Source organism: Palaemon carinicauda, chromosome 33 (genome assembly GCF_036898095.1).
Source record: "Palaemon carinicauda isolate YSFRI2023 chromosome 33, ASM3689809v2, whole genome shotgun sequence".
NCBI classification, from domain to species: domain Eukaryota; kingdom Metazoa; phylum Arthropoda; class Malacostraca; order Decapoda; family Palaemonidae; genus Palaemon; species Palaemon carinicauda.
The window spans coordinates 74,723,095-74,736,310 of NC_090757.1; the positions used below are offsets into that span (position 1 = coordinate 74,723,095).

General features: G+C 31.3%; 1 protein-coding gene across 1 annotated transcript in view; it reads right to left on the minus strand.

Annotated features, from left to right (window-relative positions):
• Positions 1 to 9,073: 9,073 nt before the first annotated feature.
• The window catches only part of LOC137626262 (protein fem-1 homolog C-like), a 6,362-nt gene continuing 2,219 nt past the window's right edge, over positions 9,074 to 13,216 (minus strand). Inside the window, exons 2-6 of the mRNA XM_068357335.1 lie at positions 12,503 to 12,659; positions 11,871 to 12,071; positions 11,031 to 11,249; positions 10,538 to 10,721; positions 9,074 to 10,121 (exon numbers count right to left, since the gene is read on the minus strand). Coding sequence (XP_068213436.1) covers positions 9,074 to 10,121; positions 10,538 to 10,721; positions 11,031 to 11,249; positions 11,871 to 12,071; positions 12,503 to 12,659 — 1,809 coding nt within the window. The remainder of the gene's footprint in view (positions 10,122 to 10,537; positions 10,722 to 11,030; positions 11,250 to 11,870; positions 12,072 to 12,502; positions 12,660 to 13,216) is intronic.

The window sequence follows — 13,216 nt, forward strand, 5'->3', positions numbered from 1 at the left end:
ACAAAATTTACTTGGAACAAAATTTACTTGAAACAAAAATTACTTGGAGCAAAATTTACTTTGAACAAAATTTACTTGAAACAAAATATACTTTGAATAAAAATTACTTGAAACAAAATTTATTTTGAACAAAATTTACTTTACACAAAATTTACTTGGAACAAAATTTACTTGAAACAAAATTTACTTAGAACAAAATTTACTTGAAACAAAATTTACTTGGAACAATATTTACTTGAAACAAAATTTACTTGGAACAAAATTTACTTGAAACTAAAATTACTTGGAGAAGAATTTACTTGAAACAAAATTTACTTGGACAAAATCTATATGAAACCAAATTTACATGGAAAAATATTTACTTGGAACAAGATTTACTTTACAAAATTTACCTGAAACAAAATTTACTTGGAACAAAATTTACTTGAAACAAAATTTACTTTGAACAAAATTTACTTGAAACAAAATTTACTTTGAACAAGATTTACTTGGAGCAAAATTTACTTTACAAAATTTACTTGGAGCAAAATTTACTTGAAACAAAATTTACTTGGAACAAAATTTACTTTACAAAATTTACTTGGAGCAAAATTTACTTGAAACAAAATTTACTTGGAACAAAATTTAATTTGAACAAAATTTACTTGAAACAAAATTTACTTGAAACAAAATTTACTTTGAACAAAATTTACCTGAAATAAAATTTTCTTTGAACAAAATTTACTTGAAACAAAATTTACTTTGAACAAAATTTACTTGGAATAAAATTTACTTGAAAAAAAATTTATTTGGAGCAAAATTTACTTGGAACAATATTTACTTGAAACCAAATTTACTTGGAACAAAATTTACTTGAAAAAAAATTTACTTGAAACAAAATTTACTTTGATCAAAATTTACTTGAAACAAAACTTACTTTGAACAAAATTTACTTGGAACAAAATTTACTTGTAGTAAAATTTACTTGAAATTAAATTTACTTGAAGCAAAATTTACTTGAAACAAAATTTACTTGAAACAAAATATACTTTGATCAAAATTTATTTGAAACAAAACTTACTTTGAACAAAATTTACTTGGAACAGAATTTACTAAGAACAAAATTCACTTGAATCAAAATTTACTAAGAACAAAATTTACTTGAAACAAAATTTACTTGGACAAAATTTACTTGAAACCAAATTTACTCGGACAAAAATTTACTTGGAGTAAAATTTACTTGGAAAAAATTCACTTGAAACAAAATGTTCTTGGAGCAAAATTTACTTTGAACAAAATTTACTTGCAACAAAATTTACTGGGAACAGAATTAGTTGAGTCATAATAATCCTATTTACAAAACGAATTAACAAACAAGATTTGAAAAAAATAACTCATGTAGCTGGTAGGAATATTAATAAATGTAAATATATTAAAGATATAAATGAGAACAACATCACAAAATAACATTAATAACAGATCATGTAACCGTAACGGGAACAGTAACTGTAACGATCAATTTAACGAAGTTTTAATATTCTTGGTACTCGAGGCAAAGGATTGTCCCCATTAACCATTCATTCAGGCCCATTATTATTAGCTATGACTCTAATAAGCAATTAACCTAAAATACTGTAGGGACTTTATCATACATCTTCTCATTAGAGCGTATGTTTAATACAACGCTTATTCCTGCAAAGATTTAGCATGGCTGGATTAAGAACAATTAATCAGGTTTATGCAAATATGGAAAAAGGTATTTTTTTTTTTTGCGTAGGAAACAAACAGGGAAGGACTTCATCTCTTCATCGCTCTGTTTAATAACTTAAATAATATAGTGGTAACGCATTCGCCTAGCATTCACATAGCAGCAGATCGAATCCCACCCGAATCTGTGAGTTTCATCTGTTTTTTGGGGAGGCCCCTGCTGCGGTTGAACCCCACAGGGAAAGGTTTGGCTTACCCAACTGACGTTCTGGCGAGTATTTATTCTGATAAACCTGGAACTGAAACCAGACACCTTTAACCTCTCATTTATAAATAGTTGCGTCTTCAGACAATCCTGTAGTATGAGATGTCGTGCAACCAATTAAAGCAGAATTTTAATGATCCAAACGCTCTATAGTACTCGTGAAGCTATTGGAAGATGTTGTTTGCTTATAGCGGTCAGCCAATCCTTATTAGCCAGGAAATAGTCAAAGTGTGAAGTAAGACCGTGTTGGAGCCTTTAAGTGTGCCCGCATGTTGGTATTGAAGGAATTCCCAGAATACAGAAAATGAAGAGAAGGGAAATAGGTAGTGTGATGTATATCAGAAATATAAACCTAAATGTTCAATCACACATATGTTCCCCATAAACAAAATCACTAAATACAACCAGGAACAATTAGAATCAGTTAAATGATGATTAAATCTTATTGGAATGATATATACTAAACTTATAGTCTTAGTAACCTACTGGAAAACGTCGGATTCTCACACTTAATGTGTAATGATACTTTCCCATAATGACCAAGTTGTGGAATGATCTTCCTAATCAGATAGTCGAATCGGTGGAATTTCAAAATTTCAAACTTGCAGCAAATGTTTTTTATGTTGAACAGGCTGCTTTTAGTCTCTTTTTATAATTCATGTGTGAAAGGGCTGTTTTAATGAAATTACTGTTCTTAAAATATTCTATTTTAATTTTTCATTACATCTTTCATAGTTTATCTGTTTCCTTATTTATTTCTCTCCCGGGGCTATTTTTTCCCTGTTGGTACCCTTGGCTTTAAAGCATCCTGCCTTTCCAACCACGGTATAATAATAACATTAACAATCATAATGAAATAATAATAATAATGATAATGATAATTATAACTAGCTGCAACTCGGGACGGATATTGTTTAACAATATATTTAAGAAGGCTACATGCTTGCTGTGACTTTTCAATTGTAGATGTTCCTATGGAGTTTGGCAGGAACAGAAAAAGTATGTTTCATATCAATCCCTGTATTTTAATTTGGATATATGAATTATTCTAGGAACAATATACTCCACTGAGAGAGAGAGAGAGAGAGAGAGAGAGAGAGAGAGAGAGAGAGAGAGAGAGAGAGAGACCCTATATCGGGGTTTGTATTAGCATTGAAAGATTGATTAGATTGCCTAGCGTTGCAACTACAAAGGTCATTGACATTAGGCGGCGTCATAACTGCCAGAGTCACTAACGCCTCAAGGTAGAATGAAACGCAGTAAAAAGTTTTTAATCATCATAACATATCCCTGAAGGCGGAGAAGATTTTGGAACGTTCAAGTCAGAGAATTTTTTTCAACTCAAAATTTCTGATATTATTATGTAAATTTATGAGAAATTAAACATCATAGAATTTTTAAACACTTATTTTAGAAACTAGAATTACTTCCACAATAAAAAAACTAAATCATTTCCTAAATGATTCCCAATTGTTATTTTAATGAATATTTAACTATATCGAATTGAAAACCATATTTTCCAATAAAATTCTTTCATTCCGCTTTGTCTCCAGACCAGTTCTTCAAGATTTCTTATGGAACTCGCTTGGAAGTGGTTGATACAAGATTTCCTTCGCTTCTTTGAACATATAATTTCGTACAAATTTTAATTTATAAAAGCAAATATTTATGGATATAATCAATATTTTTTTCGTCTAAAGTAAAACATTTAGGTATCAAAACTTTTGATAAAATATAGGATTAATGTCTACGGACTTAAGATATATAACATATTCCATATTAATTGATAGAAATCTTTATTCTTATAACACCTACAAAGTCTTCTCCCTTTTCAGGGACATACTCGTCGGGTGCCTGGACCTCCCCTTAGTATGTTTTCTGCTAACCTTTTTTTTTCCAACTCACATATCCTGATATCCTGTGTCTTGGGCTATGTCAAGAGCATAGCGACCACCCTCAACTCGGGGCTGTTCTCACATCGTGGACCAAAACACCCCCCGTTTCACGCTACGCTAAACTCCGCTCAACATAAATCTATATTGACGCTTCTATGGGAGGTCAAAAGTATTCAGACATTCATGAAATTGTGCCGGGACTATTGTTATAAGAGAATAATTAAATAATATTTTCGCTCTCTGTTTGTACATCCTTTTCTATCTGCTCTGTCATCATCAACATTTCATTTACCAAATTGTTGGAGTTATTCCTATAAGTTCTATTCCATCTTTTATGGGGAATATATTAAGACATCTATACTGTAATATATATATATATGTGTGTGTGTGTGTGTGTGTGTATGTGTGTATGTGTGTGTATGTAAATTAAGTTTGACGTCTATTTACTACTGAAAAATTGAGGGATTGCTTGAGTGCCATATGTGGATGAGATCATGGCGAGGGGTAGATGAAGATGGGTTGGGCATGGTCTTCGCACTCCCCAAGAGAGATTAGTTCCCCAAGCATCATCTGGGCTCCAAAGGGCACTAGAAAGAATAGGAAGACCCAGGCCTACATGGCTGGGAACTATGAAGTGTGCAATAGGAGATGATGAATGGAGAAGCTTTGATTTAAAAGCTTAAGATAGAGGCGATTGGTGAAATTCAACTGAAACTCTTTGTGTTGATAGGCATAAGAAGAGATGATATATATATATATATATATATATATATATATATATATATATATATATATATATATATATATATATATATATATATATATATATATATATATATATATATATATATATATATATAACGATAAATTTTGCACATTTAGACGCGTTTTTCACATTCAAATAAGCCATATATATTTTTGATACATTAATGTCTGGATTCTTCGTGGCCAAGTGGTAGTCACTATTTATACAAGCTTGCCGGACCAGGGTTCGATTCCCGGACGGTCACAAGCTCTTGTGTTTGTGAGATTTCGCCTGGGGCTCTGATCCCGAGGTCGTTAAGAGAATCCAGACATTAATGTATCAAAAATATATATGGCTTATTTGAATATATATATATATATATATATATATATATATATATATATATATATATACATATATATATATACATATAAGAAAGTGTATATTATATATATATATATATATATATATATATATATATATATATATATATATATATATATATATATAAAAGTGTATATATATATATATATATATATATATATATATATATATATATATATATATATATATATAAAAGTGTATATATATATATATATATATATATATATATATATATATATATATATATATATAAGTTTGGTACTTCTTTGCAATTTAAAGTTTCGTACTCATTGGCAATTGAAAGTTTGGTACCTTTGCAATTGAAGGATTTGTACTTCTTTGCAATTGGAGGTTTGGTACTCCTTTGCAATTGAAGGTTTGGTATTCCATTCTTTGCAGTTTAAGGTTTTACGTTGTTTTGCAATTTGACGTTTGTTACTTCTTTGTAATTCAACATTTGGTACTTCTTTGCAATTGAAGGTTCGGTATTCTTTTGCAATCGAAGGGTTGGCACTTCTTTGCAATTGAAGGTGTGACATTCCTTGCAATTGAAGGTTTGGTACTTCTTTGCAATTTAAGGTTCGTTACTCCTATGCAGTTCAACGGTTGGTAATTCTTTGCAATTGAAGGTTTGGTATTCTGTTCAATTCAACAGTTGTTACTTTTATGCCATTGAAAGTTTTGTATTTCTTTGCAATTGAAGGTTTGGTACTTCTTTTCGATTCATGGATCGGTAATCTTTTGCAATTTAATGTTTGATACTTGTTTCCAATTGAAGGTTTTTACTTCTTTGCAATTGGAATTTCTGTATTCGTTTGCAATTTAACATTTGGTACTTTTTTGCAATTAAAGGTTTGGTACTTCTTTGCAATTGAAGGTTTGATACTCCTTTGCAATTGTAGGTTTGGTACTTTTTACAATTGGGGGTTTTGGTACATCTTTGTAATTGAAGGTTTGGTATTCCTTTGCAATTTAACTTATGTTACTTTTTACAAATGAAGGTTTGGTATTTTTTTCTTTGCATTTGAAGGTCTTGTATCCTTTTGCAATTTAGCATTTGGTGCTATTTTGCTATTGAAGGTTTGGTACTTCTTTGCAATTGAATGTTTTTACTTCTTTGCTATTGAAGGCTTAGTATTCCTTTGCAATTTAACAATTGGTACTTTTTTGCAATTGAAGGTTTGGTACTTCTGTGCAATTGAAGGTTTTTACTTCTTTGCAATTAAAGGCTTGGTATTCCTTTGCAATTCGACAATTAGTATTTCTTTCCATAGATCCAACGAGATTCTCACAATAGTTTACAGAACATATAGGCCTACATAATTCCCACACTGATTTTGCATGCCTAATTAAAAATTTCTTATTCTTGACGTTAATAGTATCCCAATGGCTTACTATGTTTGCCCAAAGATTTTCTTTGGATTTAAATCAGGTGATTTAGTAGGCCATTCGATCCTAATAATCCCAGGGTGATTCTTTAACCCAGAGTCAATACAGATAAGATAAGGTCTGTTCAACTCAGGCGGTGGGGGCGGAGCTAATGCCGTGACGTTATTGGAGGTGTTCGGCCGATTTTCTTCATTGAATTAACATAGGAGTCTTTAGTTTTTATACGTTCAATCCATCTTATGGTGTGAGATATATGAATACACACACACACACATACACACACACACACACACACACACACATATATATATATATATATATATATATATATATATATATATATATATATATATATATATGCTTAATAACTTAAGCATATGAGGTGCATCTGCAAAAACAGATATCCATTATTTTCTGTTGTGTTTTTCAAAGGAAATTCTATTCGAGTTGATTGGGTTTATATGAAAATGCTTCCATATTCTCATGTCATAGGTCATGAACAATAGCAACAATGAATTGATGGCACAGCTGTAATCTTTAAACATTTAGAAGGAACTCCACGTATCTGGGACTTTACATCATCTCCAAAATTCTCTTGTTGTAAATGGAAGGAACAAACCCGGGCATGTTTTATGTCACTTTCGTCGTGGCGTCTGCAGCTAATTAACCAGCCTTTCTGTGTTGATTTGTCTCGAGGAAACCTGAAATATCTTAAGCCTTTACATTTTGAGTTAGTTCTGACATTATTGCAACCAAAAACAGCGCAATAAGGAGGCATCATCCATAAATAATATGCATGTAGGTTTAAAGGTGTAGCTCATGACAATGGAAGCGTATGGCTTCAGGTGGCAGCCTGGCAACAATGGACGCCAATGACGTTGCATAAGGGGTGGAGCTATGTTTAAAGTCCGCCTCGTGAACAGACCCTATCTATATTGACTCTGGTTTAACCTATCTGTTACTAATTTAGAATTATGGATGGGGCTCTTATCCATAACAAGATATATAGGATCCGGTTCCGGGATCAACATTGCTCTAACAGTTGGTATCAGTACTTGGTCTCTGATTGAAACATATTGTTTGCTATTGAAATTTTTGGTCTATATATACAGTATATATATATATATATATATATATATATATATATATATATATATATATATATATATATATATATATGTATGTATATATATACACACATATATATATATATATATATATATATATATATATATATATATATATATATATATATATATATATATATATATATATATATATGTACATATATATATATATATATATATATATATATATATATATATATATATATACATATATATATATATATGTATATATATATATATATATATATATATATATATATATATATATATTTATGTATATATATACATATATATAAATGCATACCGTATATATACTTTTGGGACAGAGCTTCTCTAAAATATAATTTCCAGTGAAGGCGTTAGCCTTAGTGGTGTCAATGTGTTTCCTACAGGAATCTTCATATTTCCTCAGCTTCTTTTGGTTTTCAGACATAATCCTTTGGTTTAATGAACGATGAATATTTATTTTCTTCATACTTTATTGACTACAGCACTGTTTCGACAAAATGCTTTCTTTATCAAGTTATTTCTGGATTTAATAAGTTTACAATTCCTTTGATGCATCAACTACAAATATTACGATTAATTTGTTGAGATTATTCTAAAGAGGTTAAAAATTCTAAAAATTAGAAAGTTAATAAAGAAAAGGTGAAAATTCTCAAAATTCAGAGATCCTTAGATTATGAAAGGATAATGGTTGATTATATAGTCATATACATATGCATAGGTATGGGCGCACATACTAGATGCACGCTTGGACTTGCATCACTACATAGTTTATCACCTACACGTATCAAAAGTGTCAATAATCAGAGTGCTATTATTAGAGGCAAATAATCCTGTATCTGAACTACTGAAGGGAATGTGTTTCATCTATCTTGTTCTCAAATAATTGTTCTAACATCACATATTCCTATTAGTTTCCTCTTGCACTGTCCAATTGCATATAATCTGAGGTCAAGTTGGTCATAATTTTAGTTTTCGCATCTTTATTGAAATTTTTTTATGAAGATTTATATAAATATTCTTATTATATTTTTTTACGTAGATAGCATAAGAGACAATGCAAATAAAATGTGCATCATTAACAGATGTCTAAGAGGAGAATTACATGTAAGAATAATTCTTTCACATTCCTTTTATCAAATCAATTAAAGCTTATACATCACAGTATGCCTATAATTGTGAATAAAAAAGATAGAAAGCTTTTTGGAAAAAAAAACACATTCCTATTCATCATTACACATCTCAAAAAAAAGAGAAAAAAAAACTCAAAATATTATATACAGTGATAATACTAGAAAACAAGCATTAGAAATAAGCTGAATCATACATATTTTTTTTTCTTTATGTAAATAAGAAGAAAAGTATCTTTGGTACTTGTGAGGTTCCAGGTAACCGCTTTGATTTAAGACTGGTTAAAACCAGCCAAGAACTATAATTTCTTTGTTATATGCAATTCCAAGAAAAACATACATATTATAAAATGGTAACATACAGTCAGTTTTTCCGTGTATGATTAAGAATATTATTGCATTACAAGAGCTGGATAGGCTTTCGGTGCATATGCTATTGACAAGAATCAATGAAAATCAACGAATCGTTCAAGCTGCTTATCCAAGACACCTTTGTAGGGGATGCCATGTCTTCTAATGCTGGCTGCTGCCAGGCACTGCAGAGATGTGTGACGGACAGGGTTTACCAGCTGACTCAATTTCTGACCTCGGGAAGCTCTCAGGGACTCAAAACTATGACCCTGTGCATTTTTCATATCCAAGTGCGCCCCGGCTTTAAGGAGAGCTTCCAGCATATCGCCTGGAACCTTCCTATGCTTGCCAAGTGTGTGGAGAGGTGTGTTACCAAAAATATCCTTCGGACAAGGATTGCCTCCAGCTTCCAACAAGAGGTTCAAAACTTCCAAACTAGGAAAGGTGAAGACTGTAGCTCCTTCAGGGCGACAAAAGACAGAAGTGAACAATGAAAAGTGCATTAAAGATACACCTTTGGAATCTATAGGATTCAATTTCACTAACTTGCGCACAGCATCCTTCACCCTGTGTATTTGGACTGGTAAGAGAATGGGCTTCAGTTTTGTCAACAACAACATTAAATGCATTGCTACAGGAATGATCCGGTCCAGATAATAGAAATCCAAAGTTTTCTTGACTCCTGGAATCCTCTGCGTCCTTGAAATACCTACTATAATTTCTTGGGTACAGTTTTCAAACAGGTTCATAGATTCTTCAAAATATAACAAAATGTTAGAGGGTAAGGGTTGTGTGAAGACCTTGTCAAGGAATAAGTTAGTCAGAGACATGAGGAAAAAAAATCGCTTAGGATTTAAAACATCCAGAATTCTTTGATGTGTCTCCAAGGTGTACATCCACAGGACAAAGCACTCCTTCAGCTGGCCGTTAGCTGCGAACTCTTCCCCTTTGCCTTTTATGGCATCGATTGTAGCGCGATGCACCAGCCCCAGTACTCTCATCTTCACTAGTAAGGAATGTGTATCAATTGCAGATGTGTTGCCCTGAAGTTTTTCTAATTGCAGTGGTGTTGAGATTTCCTTGAAGTATTGGTTGAAAGGAGTCTGATATTCATTTTGGTCAATTACAATATTATGAATGGATCTGGAAGGATATGAGTAGAACATTTTAATATTGAAATATATCACGATATACTTTCCTGTAATGTAATGTTTCTAAAAGATTTAAGGACAAAACTGGCAGCCCGAAAACAATTGTAAACAAACTGTACCTGTAGTTATGTACATTAGATCAGATAAGTGGTATGTCTCTAAAATAACAAGCATAGAGATATTTTTGAGAGTTTTACTTAGAATTTAGCTTGAGTATTAGAATAGCAGCCACTCCTGCTGTGACGTCACCAGCTATGAAATATTGTCTGGTATTGATGCCAGTCCTAGCTTGCACCACCTATGGAATATTTCATTTTACCTACACAATTAATATAAGCTCATCATTAAGACATTTATAAATTAATATTCACCCTCAGAGGAAATTACAAAAACCCATCAAAAACTTACCTTTCCTGCATAGCTAGTTTCCAATACTTGAAGGCAGTGTCTTGCTTTTTCTCGGCAAAAGTAGAACCAAGAAGCTCTAGAGCATTGATTTCATCTTCTTTCGATATCAGATCTCCTCGGGCAATCAGGTGTTGTACAATGTGCTCGTGTCCAAGACAGCTGGCTGTGAGTATAGGGGTTTCCCCTAGAAATAAAATTTAGAGTGAATACTTTTTACATGAATTATCTCCCTTTCTTGCTGGAAACAAATTTTCAACTTCATCAGCTATACTTACAGATTTATATGAACTCTCAACTTCATCAGTTGTACTTATAGATTGAAATTAACTTTCAACTTCATCAGCTGTACTTGTAGACTTGAATGAACTATCAACTTCATCAGCTGTACATATAGATTAAACTCTACTTTCAATTTCATCAGCTCTACATCTAATATAGAGGAGACTAGACATAATCTCCCAAAATTGAAATATTGAACCGATTTGAAACTCACCACAAGAGTCAGCATCCATTTCGGCATTGTGATCTAACAACACCTTCACCACCTCAAGACATCCGGAATGGACGCCTTTGTGCAGAGCAGTCTTTCCATCGATCCACTTTTTTTCTAGATTAGCGCCGACACTTAAAAGATATTTTACTACTTTAACATGGCCATTGGAAGAGGCTAGCATCAAACATGTACTCCCATGGTAGTCAGTAACCTCAATATCTGAAAATGACCCAATGAATAATTGTTAGTAACATTTTGAAATTATGCCACTCAAGGTCTTTGGAAGACAAGAGCCTTCGTCCTTTCTAAAAACACTGCTGTGTCATTATTATTATTATTATTATTATTATTATTATTATTATTATTAATAGTAGTAGTAGTAGTAGTAGTAGTAGTAGTAGTATCATTATTTTTATCATTATTATCATTATCATTTTTATTATTATCATTATTATTATTATTATTGCTTGATTAAGCTACAACCCTAAGAAGAAAAGCAGGATACTATAAGCCTAAATGCTCCCTAAAGGAAAATTAACCTAGTGAGGAAAGAAAACAAAGAAATTGATAAGCTACCAGAGCAATAGACAATTAAGAATAGTAAAAACATGAAAATAGATCCATCATGTAAAGAGAGACTTATATCAGCCGGTTCAACATAAAAACCTTGCTGCAAGTTTAACTTTTGAAGGTCCACTGATTAGCAGTTTGGTCATAGCTGGAATAAAACTTCTCGAATACTGTTTAGTCCAAGGACTTCCTCACTCAGTTTACCTTGAAGGGAACTTCATTTAGTTCAACTTCACAATCATCAAAATCAACTGTCGTTTGAAAACTCACTTGCTCCGTTCTGCACCAGGACTTTAACAATGTCCAGACTCCCACGAGAACACGCCAGGCTCAGCGGGGTGGAACTGGAATCGGTCAGTCCATTTACGTTGGCACCCTTTGAAACGAGGTATGTAACGATGTTTAAATGCTCTCCTATAGTTGCTGCCCAAAGTGGAGAGACTCCTGATTCGTATATGTGATTTGTAGACACTGCAAAAAATATATTTATGTTTAGCTATTAGCATTCGATGTAGGTACTAAGAATTATAAGTCTTTAGCGCACTGACAATGAGGATTTTTGTGGAGTCACTCCATAGCTACCTGATACACACATGTGTTCATATATATGCAGAATATATATATATATATATATATATATATATATATATATATATATATATATATATATATATATATATATATATATATATATATATTTACATATATATATATATATATATATATGTATATATATATATATATATAGATATATATATATATATATATATATATATATATATATATATATATATATATATATATATATATATATATATAATATTTGAAACACCATGGCAAAATCTTCTGAAATTTCTTACCCTGAACCCATAGGTACAAAAGAAAAGAAAAAGTGTACAAACCTAACCCAACTTCATTAACATTAGCGTTGCATTGCTCGACGAGGTTCCTCACGCAGTTCATGTGGCCAAGCCTTGCTGCCCCTACCAAGTAGGGTTCCCACATATGGCCAGTCTCAGCACAGGACTCGATGTTGGGGTTAATGTGCCTTTCTAACATCTGAAACAAAATCATACTTGGCTATAACTAAACATATCAAATAGATTATTATTATTATTATTATTATTATTATTATTATTATTATTATTATTATTATTATTATTATTATTATTATTATCATTTTCATTATTATTATTATTATTATTATTGTTGTTATTATTATTATTAGTATTATTATTATTATTATCATCATCGTTATCATTAGCTAAGCTGCAATCATAGCTGCAAAAGCAGGAATATATACCCAAGATTTCCAACAAGGTTGAATAGCGCAGTGAGAATAGGAAATAAGGTAATAAATGAACTGTATTAGAATTAATGAATAATTAATATGAAATATATTATGAGATCAGTAACAACGTGAAAATGAATGTGCATTATACAAATTATAAAAAGAAACTTATGATCAGCATGTTCAACATGAAAAAAAAAAGTCGGTGCAAGTTTTAACTTTTGAAGTTCCACCGATTCAATCGTCTTATTTGAAAGATCAATTTACTATCTGGTCATAGAGGAAATAAGATTAGAATACTGTGTAGTATTGAGCCTTTTTATGG